At 46.2% G+C, this 15,598-nt stretch overlaps 1 protein-coding gene across 1 annotated transcript in view; it reads left to right on the top strand.

The window, feature by feature from the left end:
* Positions 1-310: 310 nt before the first annotated feature.
* Positions 311-15,598, top strand: part of LOC308484119 (uncharacterized protein) — a 52,933-nt gene continuing 37,645 nt past the window's right edge. Inside the window, exons 1-6 of the mRNA XM_081018701.1 lie at positions 311-379; positions 1,420-2,046; positions 2,662-2,743; positions 6,938-7,020; positions 7,336-7,462; positions 9,949-11,906. Coding sequence (XP_080874827.1) covers positions 1,633-2,046; positions 2,662-2,743; positions 6,938-7,020; positions 7,336-7,462; positions 9,949-11,702 — 2,460 coding nt within the window. The 5' untranslated portion in view covers positions 311-379; positions 1,420-1,632 and the 3' untranslated portion in view covers positions 11,703-11,906. The remainder of the gene's footprint in view (positions 380-1,419; positions 2,047-2,661; positions 2,744-6,937; positions 7,021-7,335; positions 7,463-9,948; positions 11,907-15,598) is intronic.

The raw sequence follows: 15,598 nt of genomic DNA, 5'->3' as shown, positions 1-15,598 counted from the left end.
GAGAGACTCGCCCCCCCGGAGAAGAGACACCCCGGGTCCCCCATCTGGCCCCCCCAAAGACCTCCCTCTCCCCCGCCCAGACGCCCCTGCGCAGCCCCGGAGCCCCAGGCAGAGAGACGGGCTCCTCCTCCCGGACACGGGTTCCCCCTTCACACGCACACGCGCCCAGTCCGGGTTCTGGGTCCTGCTTCCTCCCTCCCCCCCACGGAAGGGGCAGCTCTGCGCCTGCGCGACGCCTCGTGCTCCTCCGCCTGGAGAGAGAAGGGTTAAGTGGAGCCGAGCTGGCTTCCTAGAGAGGACAGGAAAGGAAGGCGGGCCGCTCCTCCTCCTCCTCCCCTCTGACGTCCCTTCCGGCCTCGCCTTCGCCTGCCGGGCTCTGGTGGGTCTCCTCTCGGGGGAAGCCTGGGGAACTCCCTGCCCCGGGAGGCGGGAAGGGGAGGGAAGAGAGGCTGGGGGTCCGGGAGGGAGGCAGAGGGACCTCAGGCCCTGGCCAGGGAGGTGGGACTGGAAGACAGGGAGGAGGGAGAAGGACATTGGGAGGGACATTATTGTGAGGGAGAAGGATATTAAGAGGGACATAATTATGGGGGAGAAGTATATTAAGAGGGACATAATTATGAGGGAGAAGTATATTAAGAGGGACATAATTATGGGGGAGAAGGATATTAAGAGGGACATAATTGTGAGGGAGAAGTATATTAAGAGGGACATAATTATGGGGGAGAAGGATATTAAGAGGGACATAATTGTGAGGGAGAAGTATATTAAGAGGGACATTATTGTGAGGGAGAAGGATATTAAGAGGGACATTATTGTGAGGGAGAAGTATATTAAGAGAGACATAATTATGGGGGAGAAGTGTATTAAGAGGGACATGAGGGAGAAGTATATTAAGAGGGACATTATTGTGAGGGAGAAGGATATTAAGAGAGACATTATTATGAGGGAGGAGGATATTAAGAGGGACATGAGGGAGAAGTATATTAAGGGGGACATTATTATGAGGGTGAAGTATATTAAGAGAGACGACATTATGAGGGAGAAGTATATTAAGAGGGAAATACCATGAAGCTTCCCTTCTCTCTCTATTCATAAATCTCTGTATGTCGGCCATTTCCCCTCCCTAATTCTTTATTTGACGGAATGTCCAGTTTCTGAGGCGTCTTCCAGGGCAGTTCCACCCAGAGGGCCTTGCCACCGTCCCCTCGGATCCAGAGCAGGAAGTCCCCAAGGGACGGTGGCTGGAGCTAGACATGGGCCCTGCTGCTCACCAAGCCACCCAAGCAGATATAACTGGGTTGGGGCGAAGCTCTGGACTATGAAGTGGGGTGGGGAGGGACCCCCACTGTTGCCTTGGCTCCAGATTACACTCACTTGTCACTCACAGTTATGACTTCTCCCTCCCCCTTTCCCCCCCAGACAGCTTGGAGTCTGAGCTGTGGTGCAATCCAGCCCTGGTTCCTAGCAAGACTCAGCCACGCTTCCTCAGGAAACATTCTTCTCCTCTTCATCTTACAACAGAATAGTGTGTTTGATTCGTACGATTTTCTGCACCTCGCATTAGTACCCACAGAACTTGGCAGAGGACCAAGGGGCTCCTTCCGATCTCTTGGAGACTTCCGGAGAGCCCAGATGGATGAGCAAGACTCAGCTGGCCCTGAAGCAGGAAGAGGCCATGCCATGGAAACGGGGAGCAGTGGGGAATTCTGGGAAAACTCCGTGCAGAAGATCCTGGGTGAGGAGGACACCCTTTGCTCAGAGGTGCAGAGCCAGCAGCTCAGGCAGTTCTGCTCCCAGGAGGCCAAAGGACCCCGAGAGGTTTGCAGCCAACTCTACCACCTTTGCCATCAGTGGCTGAAGCCAGAAAGGCACACGAAAGCTGAGATGTTGGACCTGGTGATCTTGGAGCAGTTCCTGGCTGTCCTTCCTCTGGAGATGGAGAACTGGGTGAGGGAATGCGGAGCGGAGACCAGTTCCCAGGCGGTGGCCCTGGCCGAAGGTTTCCTCCTGAGTCAGGCAGAGGAGAGGAAGCAGGCAGAGCAGCAGGTGAGAGAGACTTTCTTCTGGATATTCCCAAGGGGCTCCAAAGAGGAGGGAGAGTATTCCCAAATCATTTCCTAATGGCCCATCCTTTTTTGGAAAGCATCTAGGAACAGATATTATTATTATTTATGACACCCATGTGGCTGGGTGCCTTCCAGCACATATAAAAGCATAAGAAGACATCAGATGTCTTCTAAAGGTTATGCAGTTTTTTATCTCCTTATCACCTCCTTATTCCCCAGGGTGGGGGCCACTGTGGAGAAGGTCTTCTGCCTGGTTCCCTGTAACTTCACTTATCACAGTGAGGGAATCAGCAGAAGACCCTCGGAACTGGACCTCAGTTCATGGAGACGCTCCTTTGGGTATACTGGGCCTTTGAGGCCGTTTAGGGCTTTAAGGTTCAGCACCAACACTTTGAATTGTGTTGGGAAACGTTCTGGGAGCCAGTGAAGATCCTTGAGGACCAATGTTTCATGGTCCTGGCAGCCAACCCCAGACACCAGTCTAGCAGAAGCAGGAAGCAGCTTTCACCTCTGTCCCCCGAAAGCGCTTGCCTCTGCCATTCCTTCTCTAACCCTTCTCCCCATTCTCTGTTTTGAATCCTTGTTGCTCTTTCAGAGGAAGGATCTTTTGGCAGAAATGGGTCTTGATTCTTCTGAGGCAGAGAAGACTCCGTTGGACGCCAGAGTGAGGCCTCTGGGTAAGGAGGAAGGAGTGTTTTCTCCCCCATTTTGTCACATTCTCTTGGTTTTGAAACTAATCTGTGATTTCTTTGCATCTTTTGAGGGAAGACACCTGGAGCTCAGAGCGGGGGGAGAGATGTATTTTTGCACAACTATTATATGAAATGGGTACAAATGTACAAATGTTCTCAGCAGGGGAGACGTTTATGATAGTAATTTGATTAGTTTACAATTACAATCCAATAATAGCCTCCTTATAACAATACGAAATTACAATACAATTACTAATACCAATCTTATACAAAATTATATAATATAGGTGCCCCTCCCCGCATGCTAAAACCGATGGTTTGATGATTTTCTTGATTTCTCCATTCCAAAATCTTATTAATTTCAATTACACTCCTGTCAAGATAACAATCCTTTATACAACAACTGCAATATTAATGACTTCCATTCGTATGGAAACATCAAATAATATATAAAGCTACAAGTGAGGCACTACAGCTGTATCCTTTTTTTAAAATAAAAAAAAATTATTGGTTTTCCACAATTTATATAAACATAAACAATACACAATACAGACAGACAAACACATAAACAAACATGTATAATTTCAAATCCTTATTTCTTAAACCTTACTTCACCGACTTCCCCATACCTCCCCTTTCTGCATCCCAGTTTCCGAATTAGTTTCAGCAAATCCTCCCCCTTAGGTTTATCTAATTTCCCCTTGTTCTTTTCTTTTATTTAACCTTTTACAGCTGTAATCCCCTTATTTCTATACCCTCAACATTTTAGCATTCATTGATTTTACAATATTTCTTAAGATAAATTTTAAATTTCTTCCAATCTTCTTCCACCGTCTCTTTCCCTTGGTCTCGGATTCTGCCAGTCATTTCAGCCAGTCCCGTATTGTCTATCACCTTCGTCTGCCATTCTTCCAGAGTGGGTAGATCCTGTGTCTTCCAATACTTTGCGATGAGAATTCTTGCTGCTGTAGTAGCATACATAAAAAAAGTCCTGTCTTTCTTTGGCACCAATTGGCCGACAATGCCCAAGAGAAAGGCCTCTGGTTTCTTAAAGAAGGTATATTTAAGTACCTTTTTCATTTCATTATATATTATTTCCCAGAAAGCCTTAATCTTCGGGCACGTCCACCAAAGGTGATAAAAAGTACCTTCAGTCTCTTTACATTTCCAACACTTATTATCAGACAAGTGGTAGATTTTTGCTAGCTTGACTGGGGTCATGTACCACCTGTAAATCATTTTCATAATATTCTCTCTTAAGGCATTATATGCCGTAAATTTTATACCAGTGGTCCACAACTGTTCCCAGTCAGCAAACATAATATTATGACTGATGTCTTGTGCCCACTTAATCATGGCTGATTTAACTGTTTCATCTTGTGTATTCCATTTCAGCAGCAAGTTATACATTCTTGACAAATTCTTAGTATTGGGTTCTAACAGTTCTCTTTCTAATTTTGATTTCTCCACCTGGAAGCCAATTTTCCTATCCTGTTTGTAGACCTCCATTAATTGATAATAATGGAGCCAATCTCGTACTTTAGGCTTCAATTTCTCATAACTCTGTAATTTCAGTTAATCACCCTCTTGTTCCAAAATTTCCCAGTATTTTGGCCATTTGGCCTCCATGTTAAGCTTTTTCACGGCTTTAGCCTCCATTGGCGACAACCACCTTGGGGTTTTATTTTCCAACAAATCTTTATATCTAGTCCAGACATTATATAATGCTTTCCTAACAATGTGGTTTTTAAAGACTTTATGAGCTTTCACCTTGTCATACCATATATATGCATGCCATCCGAAAACATTGTTAAACCCTTCCAAATCTAAAATATCTGTATTCTCAAGAAGTAGCCAGTCTTTCAACCAGCAGAAAGCTGCTGATTCATAGTACAGTTTTAAGTCCGGCAGGGCAAATCCCCCTCTTTCCTTTGCATCTGTTAAAATCTTAAATTTTATTCTGGGTTTTTTGCCCTGCCAGACAAACTTCGAAATGTCTTTCTGCCTCTTGAAACAATCCATCTTGTCCACAATTTGCAATGTTTGGAATAAAAACAACATTCTGGGCAAAACATTCATCTTAATAACAGCAATTCGACCTAACAAGGAAAGCTTCAAATTTGACCATATTTCTAGATCTTTTTTTACTTCTGTCCAGCATTTCTCATAATTATCTTTAAATAAATTCACATTCTTAGCTGTCATATTAATCCCCAAGTATTTCACCTTCTTTGCCACAGTTAATCCTGTTTCATTCTGGAACCGCTCCCTTTCAGTAACTGTTAAGTTTTTCTCCAAAACCTTAGTTTTTTGTTTGTTCAGCTTAAATCCTGCAACTTGACCAAATGTTTGAATTAATTCTAAAACTCTTTTCGTACTAGTGTCTGGCTCTTGTAAAGTAAGTACCAAGTCATCTGCAAAGGCCCTCAATTTGTACTGTTTAGCTCCGACCTATACCCCTTTAACCAGCTGGTCTCTTCTAATCATATTTAGCAAAACCTCCAGGACAGATATAAAAAGTAATGGGGAAATTGGGCACCCCTTTCGTGTCCCTTTTTCTATCTTAAATTCTTCCCTAACCATATTATTTACAATTAACTTTGCCTTTTGTTCAGAGTATATTGCACCCATACCATTCTCAAATCCTTGGCCTACCCCCATCCCATGTAGATTCTCCTTCATAAAACTCCAAGAAATGTTGTCAAAAGCTTTCTCCGCGTCCACAAATATCAATACTGCTTTAGTGTTTATATTCACTTCTAATAATTCCATAATATCTATTATAATCCTCACATTGTCTGACAAATGTCTTCCTGGGAGAAAGCCTGCTTGGTCCTTATGAATCTCTTCCACCAATACTTTTTTCAATCTTTTTGCCAAAATGTCTGCAAAGATTTTGTAATTCACATTAAGTAATGATATAGGGCGGTAGTTCTTGAGCTGAGTCTTTTCAGTCTCTGTTTTCGGTATGAGTGTGATATAAGCTTCTTTCCAACTCCAGCTGTATCCTTACTCTTCCCGTGTGTGGCAATCTTTCTGTTCGTGATATTTCTTCCTGTCCTTGTAAAATGTTCTGTCTGTCTTTTCCTGGTTGTTGCTGTTCTCCATCATTCCTTGGGCGGAGCTAATATCCCATTGTGGTTTCAGAAATTCTCCATCGCTCTGTCGTGTGCTTCGTTGTTTGGCAACTTTAACAGCAGCTGCAAAAATCACACTGTTCCAATAAATAATCAGTTTTTGCCATTTTTCTTCTCTGCCTGGGAAGGAGAGGGATCGGTCAGAACTGCAAATGACTCAGTAATGAACCTTATCAGCTCCTACACAACTTTTAGATTCCTTACACCCCTCTGTCTGGCCTAAGATAAATGCGCATTTATCCAATTAAATTAAATTCCAAGTCCTTTTAGCATTAATCAGTTCAGTCTGCATATAATAAAGGATGGGGAAGAGTCACCTCTAATTTTCCATCGTAAACATTTTGTAAAATACAGCTTCCCTCCCTTTTTCCTTTTTGTTTTCACACACACAGATCCATTTGATGTTATATTCCATATCTGCAATCCAGTTTCATCCCTGCTCACCTGTACATATATATTTTGAACTAGTATTCAATGGCGGGCTGCCAAATCATAATTGCAGAGAAGAAAACTTTATATAAAGAAGCCATAGGCTCCCCTCCCCCCACCAACCATCTTTTGCAGCAAATGAAGTTTATTCCCAAATTCAAACCTTAAAGACCTTGCAGCTGGTTCAATTCCGCACTTTATGATCTCATCTCTTCCAGCAACGCCTGTACATTAGTCCAAATTGAGCTCTAATTGACAGGAGAACCTCTGTTCTTAATGGCGGCGAAGGAGGGTTTTTTGCAGGCCAAGGGCTTTTGCACTCAGCGCCTCCCTGCCTCTTGCAATCCATGCCGGAGCCGGAGCCTGGTACCAAGACGAACTGGGAGTGAAGCCCGTTCCCCCCTGTCCCTGGGGGCAACTTGCAAGGAGAATTACCCTCAGTCATCCTTGTTTTTCCTTTGCCAACGATCTCCCGCTGCCTCCAATAAAGCAGAGTGGAACCGGAAGCTAGCAGGGGAGACTTGGACAAGCCCCATCTGTACATAGAGATGCACTGTTTCACCTCTGAGAGAAGCAGGCGCTCACGGTTAACACTTACCTTGGTCTCTCCCAGGTGACGGAATGATGCCACCAGGACCTGCTCCTTCATCTTTTCATGGTGGTGGAGGGGAGGCAGCAGCTGTGGACCCAGATCAGGTAGGGGGAAGGAGCCTTGTGGGGAAGGACTGCTTGGATGCAGACTGGCTGGACACAGTTGGATGCAGAGGAATGGTGGGAGGAGCCAGAGAAGAGGGAGCCGACTGGGAGGAGGAGGAGGAGGGGTCTGAAGCTGGAGAGGGAAGAGGGCTCAGGGAGCAGAGGGAGTCTGTGGCAGAGAGCAGCCCAGACTCCGAGCAGAAGCTGCAGCAGGAGAGAGGGATGAGGAAGGCAGAGAGGGGTCTGGCCGCTGTAGAAAACAACAGAGCCAAGTGAATGTTCTCTAAGAGGACAGCCTTTTTCCTGTTCTGTTAGGGTCCAGTGTGCTTTGAAGATGTGGCTGTCCATTTCACAGACGAGGAGTGGGCGTTGCTGGATCCTGACCAGAGAGCTCTCCATAAGGAAGTCATGGAGGAGAATCGTGGGATCTTGGACTCTCTCGGTAAGGCTCCCTATTGGATCATCCTATCTGTTTTGTAATTCAAGACATCTCTCTATGTGACGAACCTCTGATATTTCAATGGGGCTCAACAGCGCCACCCACAGCACCTGGGATGTTAACACTCCCACAGCAAACCTTGGAGGGATGGCTATTGATTGTTTTCCCTGTGAATATTCTTCCTCCAGTTCTGCCGTTTAAAACCATGATCAGGCTGTCTGAACTGCCCAGGCCTTAAACGTAGGATTCAGAGTGATTTGGGGTGTTGAAGTAGCTTCAGTCAAGTTTCCTGCTTTGTTCTTGCTTCTGTCTCTCTCTGGTTGACCAAAGAGTCGCTTGGCATTGGAGATGGCACAGATTCCACGACTGAACTAAACAAACTCCATCCCAAAACAGAGCCAGGCTTTTTGAATCTTAGGCAATGAACACTGTAGTAACAATAATGATAATTTTATTATTTTCACCCTGCCCATCTGACTGGGTGGCCCCAGCCACTCTGGGCAACTTCCAACAAATAGAAAAACATAATCAAACATCAAACATTAAAAACTTCCCAATACAGAGGTGCCTTCAGAATTCTTCTAAAAGTTGCATAGTTATTTCCTTGACATCTGATGGGGGGGGGCGTTCCACAGGGTGGGTGCCCCTATCGAGAAGGCCCCCTTCCTCGTCCCCTGTAACTTCTCACAATAATGTAACATTTAAGTACAGTGGTACTTCGGGTGAAGAACTTAATTCGTTCTGAAGGTCTGTTCTTAACCTGAAGCACCACTTTAGCTCATGGGGCCTCCTGCTGCCGATGTTAGTGGAGTCTGTAACCTGAAGCGTATGTAACCTGAAGCGTATGTAACCCGAGGTAACACTGTATATCTTAATTTTGGACAGGGAACTTTCCCGCTTTGGCCACCTTTTAAATACCGTATTTTTCACTCCATAGGACGCACTTTTTCCGTCTTAAAAACTAAGGGGGAAAGTCTGGGTGTCCTATGGAGCGAATGCAGGGGGGGAGGCAGGCAGGAAAAGCCCCCAAGAGCCACACACAAACTTTGCGCGGCTCTTGCAGGCTTTTCCCCAGGAGGGAGAAGGGACTGACGCGGCCAGTCAGTCCCTTCTCCCTCCTGGGGAAAAGCTTGCATGCCTCTCCAGCCGCGGGAGGCTGTGCAAGGCTAAAGAAGCCAGCTTTTTAAAAATCTCTCTATCTCTACCTCTTTTTCTTTTTCCATCCTTTCTCCACCCCCTTCTTTTCCTCTGGATCAGTGTTTTTATCTAACATTTTAGTTTGAAGGGGGGGATATTATAAAAAAGGAAACTTTGCAGCTTTTATTTTAGTATACAATAAAAACAGATTAAACAAAACACAAAAGAAGGAAATAGCAAAGAAGAGGAAGAGAAAAGGGAAAGAGGGGGGATACAAACCATTTACCAGAGGTAGATCTTAACCCTTGCCTCACCTGGGAGCTTCTCTGGGCAGGTATTCCCTCGGCTTAAGTGGGGTAGGGGGAAGAGTGGCAGGTAGGGGGGTACCTACCTAGACACTGAAGCCACATGTCTCTCTGATGAAAATTGGGAGTGGGCATTGTGTGAAGTGGCTGTGGTATTTCCTGCCGCAGAATTGTAGGACTGTATAGAGTTGGGAGGGCCACCCGAGGGTCATCTAGCCCAGCTCCCTCACAATGTAGGAATCACAGCTAAAGAACGCCAGGCAGATGGTCCCCCAACCGCTGCTTAAAAGCCTCCAGTGGTGGAGACCCCCAACACCTTCCATGGTCATAGAATTGCAGGGTTGGAAGGGAACCCCAGGAGTCATCTAGTCCAGCCCTGGTGGACAGCGGGCACGATCCATCCCATTGCGCAAGGCTAAAGACGCTGCGCAAGGCTAAAGAGGAGGCCAAGGCAGCGAGCGAGATGGATCGCGCTTGCTGCCTTGCCTTCTTTAGCCACGCTGGAGAGGTTTAGCTCCTGGCTGGAGAGGTTGTGCGGCTATGGATCCCGCTTGCTGTCTTGGTTTCTTTGCTCTTTGGGACTGGGGGGGGGGACCCGGGCTTCCCCCGCAGCCCCGAGAAGCTCTGGGAGAAGCGGACAGGCTGTGCGCATCGTGTCCGTGGCCCTTTGGAGCTGGGGGGGAATAATATTTCCCCCCTTGATTTCCCCCTCTAAAAACTAGGTGCGTCCTGTGGTCCGGTGCGTCCAATAGAGCGAAAAATATGGTAATAATAAAAGCACATTTTATTTATGAAGATAGTACAGATCCATATTTAAATTTGAACAAAATGACATTACCAGGTTAAGCTGTACTTTTAAAAACTAGAGAGAGAAAACATATAATATTCAACTTGATTTGTATACGAAACTAGACATTTTACAGAACAAAAGGAACATTATAACATCTAACTCCCTTCAGTTCTTCCTCTGTCCCAAGCATTAATTAGCATTGTTCCATAATTTGGGGCTGCACTTCTTCCCAAGACTCTAATCCGTTTGCCTCTTAGTTTCAGGTGGTGATGAATTGGAAATGAAGAACAAGGGAGACCACAACGAAATCCACACAGTGGAGGAGCCAAATCAGGATTCAGACTGTGGAGAGAGCTTCAGTCAGAGCTCCCATTCCACTTCCCATCAAATAAATCCCCTTGAGAAGAAACACTACCACTGCTTGGAGTGTGGAAAGAGCTTCAGTAACAGCAACGATCTCACTTCCCATCGTAGAATTCATACAGGGGAGAAACCCTATCAGTGCGTGGAATGTGGAAAGAGCTTCAGTAACAGCAACGATCTCACTTCCCATCGTAGAATTCATACAGGGGAGAAACCCTTTCAGTGTGTAGAATGTGGAAAGAGCTTCAATCGGAGTGCCCATCTCACTTCCCATCAAAGGATTCATACAGGGGAGAAACCCTTTCAGTGTGTAGAATGTGGAAAGAGCTTCAATCAGAGGGCCCATCTCACTTCCCATCAAAGGATTCATACAGGGGAGAAACCCTTTCAGTGTGTAGAATGTGGAAAGAGCTTCAATCTGAGGGCCCATCTCACTTCCCATCAAAGGATTCATACAGGGGAGAAACCCTATCAATGCGTGGAATGTGGAAAGAGCTTCACTGACAGCTCCTCTCTCACTTCCCATCAAAGAATTCATACAGGGGAGAAACCATTTCAGTGCTTGGAATGTGGAAAGAGCTTCAGGACGAGCTTTGCACTCACTTTGCATCAAAGGATTCATACAGGGGAGAAACCCTATCACTGCTTGGAGTGTGGAAAGAGCTTCAGTCAGGGCTCCCATCTCACTGCACATCAAAGAATTCATACAGGGGAGAAACGCTTTCAGTGCGTGGAATGTGGAAAGAGCTTCAGTCGGAGCGACTCTCTCACTTCTCATCAATGGATTCATACAGGGGAGAAACCCTATCAGTGCTTAGAGTGTGGAAAGAGCTTCAATCAGAGGGCCAAGCTCACTTCCCATCAAAGAATTCATACAGGGGAGAAACCCTATCAGTGCGTGGAATGTGGAAAAAGCTTCAGGATGAGCTTTGAACTCACTTTGCATCAAAGGATTCATACAGGGGAGAAACCCTATCACTGCTTAGAGTGTGGAAAGAACTTCAATCAGAGGGCCAAGCTCACTTCCCATCAAGGGATTCATACAGGGGAGAAACCCTATCAGTGCGTGGAGTGTGGAAAGAGCTTCAGGACGAGCTTTGAACTGACTTTGCATCAAAGGATTCATACAGGGGAGAAACCCTATCACTGCTTGGAGTGTGGAAAGAGCTTCACTGCTAGCTCCTCTCTCACCTCCCATCAAAGAATTCATACAGGGGAGAAACCCTTTCAGTGCTTGGAATGTGGAAAGAGCTTCAGTCAGAGTGCCAAGCTCACTTCCCATCAAAGGATTCATACAGGGGAGAAACCCTTTCAGTGCTTGGAATGTGGAAAGACCTTCAGTCGGAGCGACTCTCTCACTTCCCATCAAAGAATTCATACAGGGGAGAAACCCTTTCAGTGCTTGGAATGTGGAAAAAGCTTCAGTCAGAGGGCCAAGCTCACTTCCCATCAAAGAAGTCATACAGGGGAGAAACCCTTTCAGTGCTTGGAATGTAGAAAGACCTTCAGTCGGAGCGACTCTCTCACTTCCCATCAAAGAAGTCATACAGGGGAGAAACCCTATCAGTGTCTGGAATGTGGAAAGGGATTCACCAGGAATGAAAGTCTCACAGCCCATCACAAAATCCATACAGGGGAGAAACCCTAACTGTGTGTGGAATGAGGAAAGAGCTTCAGTCAAAGCAACAATCTCATTTCCCATCAGAGAATTCACACAGGGTAGAAACTATTTCAGTGCCAAGAGTGTGATCGGAGGGATTTATGAAAGTTTGGTCTCATTTTTAAAGTTCTTAACACAATTGGAGCTCTTAAAAGGACTTAGAGCTCCCTGAAGAAGCTAAAATCAAGACAGGTTTGCAGTCTTGACTATGCTACCTACTCAGTGGATTTGTAACTGGCTGACTGACCGAACCCAAAGGGTGCTCATCAATGGTTCCTCTTCATGCTGGAGAAGAGTGACTAGTGGGGTGCCACAGGGTTCTGTCTTGGGCCCGTGACGAGAACCTGCTCGTCATCAGTAATAATCAGTCTCACGCCAAGATGGATTGAGGGAATCTAACAGTCTCAGGAGCTGCTGCAGCCCAACATTTATTTTGTACCGTAAAAAAAATTCTCTCTAAGGAAAAAATAGAACATTGTATCAGCCGGCAGATAAAGACAATACCATACATGGGTATCATGCCACCATCAGGCTATGCTACGTGGACCAATCATTGAGATCGCATGAGCTGTTCACGCGCTGTTCATACTCCAAGCAACGCTTCTTGCTTGAACCCTGCAATAAACTTTCGCCCATGCGCTTATGCATAAGCAACCATTTCCCTACAGGCCCGGTCTTATTCAACATCTTTATCAACGACTTGGATGATGGACTCAAGGGCATCCTGATCAAATTTGCAGATGACAGCAAACTGGGAGAGGTGGCTAACACCCCAGAGGACAGGATCACACTTCAAAACGACCTTGACAGATTAGAGAACTGGGCCAAAACAAACAAGATGAACTTTAACAGGGAGAAATGTAAAGTATTGCACTTGGGCAAAAAAAATGAGAGGCACAAATACAAGATGGGTGACACCTGGCTTGAGAGCAGTACATGCGAAAAGGATCTAGGAGTCTTGGTTGACCACAAACTTGACATGAGCCAACAGTGTGACGCGGCAGCTAAAAAAGCCAATGCAATTCTGGGCTGCATCAATAGGAGTATAGCATCTAGATCAAGGGAAGTAATAGTGCCACTGTATTCTGCTCTGGTCAGACCTCACCTGGAGTACTGTGTCCAGTTCTGGGCACCACAGTTCAAGAAGGACACTGACCAACTGGAACGTGTCCAGAGGAGGGCAACCAAAATGGTCAAAGGCCTGGAAACGATGCCTTATGAGGAACGGCTAAGGGAGCTGGGCATGTTTAGCCTGGAGAAGAGGAGGTTAAGGGTGTTGGGATACTGCCAGGGAGATAAAGTCCATCATGGCCCCCAAGCCGGCTGCCGGACAATCCATCGATCTCCCGTAGTCACGCAGTATCAGCTATTAGTGACATGAGCTCCAGAAATAGCCCAACATCTAGAGCCGATGCACACTGTCTATCAGCAGATAATGCACAGCCAAAGTTGCACTCAGGAGAGCATTATTTACAAGTTTTATTCAGCGTTGATCAGAACAAAGAAAACCATGACTGCCTGCTTCAGTGTCTACGACACAGAGAGAAACGAAAGCAAAGACACAACAGAAACATCCTGTGAAACAGGAAATACGCAGGCTGTGACACAAACATCCTGCTCCCTTTTAAGGTGGAACGGAAATATCCTAACAAAGGGGTGATATGATAGCCATGTTCAAATATATAAAAGGATGTCATATAGAGGGGGGAGAAAGGTTGTTTTCTGCTGCTCCAGAGAAGCGGACACGGAGCAATGGATCCAAACTACAAGAAAGAAGATTCCACCTAAACATTAGGAAGAACTTCCTGACAGTAAGAGCTGTTCGACAGTGGAATTTGCTGCCAAGGAGTGTGGTGGAGTCTCCTTCTTTGGAGGTCTTTAAGCAGAGGCTTGACAACCATATGTCAGGAGTGTTCTGATGGTGTTTCCTGCTTGGCAGGGGGTTGGACTCGATGGCCCTTGTGGTCTATTCCAACTCTAGGATTCTATGATTCTATAAGTTCGTTTCTCTTTGAAGGATAATATTTTATGGCGGCCAAGAGGGCCAAAATGGAGCCCGGCACACTTTCGCTGCGCCTGCAAGCTGTCTGTGCCGATCCAAACGTCCTCCTGTCTCTTTGGCCGGTTTAGCAGAGCGAACACAGCGGTCAGAAGCGATTGCAGTGTGTGGGTAATAAATCAGGACACACGCAAGCTGTTCTCTTATCTTCAACAGCCTTTAATCGTGTTGCATAACATCGTAAATTCCACTTCAGACACCCGGCGACAAAGCACACATCTCTCCTCTCGCAGAGCGGACGAGAATAACACACACAGAGAAAACCACTCCTGTATGTGTATAGCAGCCACGCCTCAAGATGTGAGACGTCACTCAGAACTCTTAACCCTGTAAGTTCTGAAACCCTTCACACCCCCTCTCGTCTCGCATCCTGAGGGTAAGCGTGAACACCCATTTACAGACCTTTTTGAGTTCAACTCACCTCCCATTGCCTTTTGCCGCCCTCTGGCATCTGTCCCAGGCAACTGTTGAACCCCTTCAGACCTCCCAGAATCGCATTGCGCGAAACCAACCCACGCACTGGTGACCTGAAACCTCTCAGGTGGAACCCCCTTTGTGGTGCGTGTTGACCGTCTGAGCACAAACTCAGGTGCTCCTCCTGACCCACTGAGGTCAGCAAGCGTGTCCTCTACATCAGAAGACTCCCCCTCTGACTTGCTGCGTCTTTGGGCCTTCTGGACTTTGCTAACAGGAGACGAAGGCTCACTCTTGGGTTCTCTCTTAACAGCCTGCGGAGAAACCCAACCCTGTTCTTGACCCTCATCAGAGACTTGGTCCTCAGCAACAGGCTCAGCTCTGCCTCTCCTTCCTCAGAATCAGACAGACACTCTGAGAGAACGTCAGGACCATCATTGAGTCTTGACCAACTATCCTGCTCACAGAACTCAGCATGCTTACTGATCAGAAGCTTGGTCTGATCACCTTCTGGGTATGCAAACTTCCACCCATTTGTCGCAGGTTCATACCCACAGAAGATCATTTTCTGGTACCTCGGACCACCTTCCGTTGAGCCATTGGTATAGGCACCCAAGCCTTGGAACCAAACACACGGAAGAAATGCACCTGTGGCTTTTTCCGGTGCAACAGAAAAAACGGTGTGTCACCTATAACTTGGTTATAGGACCTGTTCATCGTAAAATTGACAGCTTTCCACGTCTCACTCCAAAAGCTCTGAGGCAACCCAGAGTCACACAGTAGAACCCTGACAGCTTCAGCCAGTGTTTTACTCCTGTGCTCTGCCACGCCTCTCTCCTGAGGAGACTCAGCACCCGTCACCTTTACTATACCTTTATTATTGGACTATAGACCAATAGCCTTAACACCTGTCGTTATGAAATGTTTTGAGAGATTGGTGCTAGATCATATTAAGGCTGGTCTTCCATCCACTCTAGACCCGTTCCAGTTTGCATACAGAAGAAATAGATCTACTGATGATGCTATTTCCATCGCTGTCCATACTGTACTGAGTCATCTAGAACGACAGGGAACCTACGCAAGGCTGTTGTTTGTGGACTACAGTTCTGCCTTCAATACAATTCTGCCAGACAGGTTATTTCTTAAAATGACCAATTTGGGTATACATCAGAAGATCTGTCTGTGGGTAAGGAATTTCCTGACTGATAGGCCGCAGACAGTGAGAATGGGCCCTTACTATTCTTCTACTCTAGTATTAAGCACAGGAGCCCCTCAGGGATGTGTGCTAAGTCCCTTTCTCTATTCCCTGTACACATTTGATTGCACCCCACTGTATAAGTCCAACACAATCATCAAATTTGCGGATGATACAGCAGTGGTGGGGCTCATTAGTGAGAACGATGAGACTGCT

This window comes from Podarcis pityusensis (assembly GCF_964106645.2).
Source record: "Podarcis pityusensis genome assembly, chromosome: 8".
Taxonomy (NCBI): domain Eukaryota; kingdom Metazoa; phylum Chordata; class Lepidosauria; order Squamata; family Lacertidae; genus Podarcis; species Podarcis pityusensis.
This window is presented reverse-complemented; position numbering and strand designations above follow the sequence as displayed.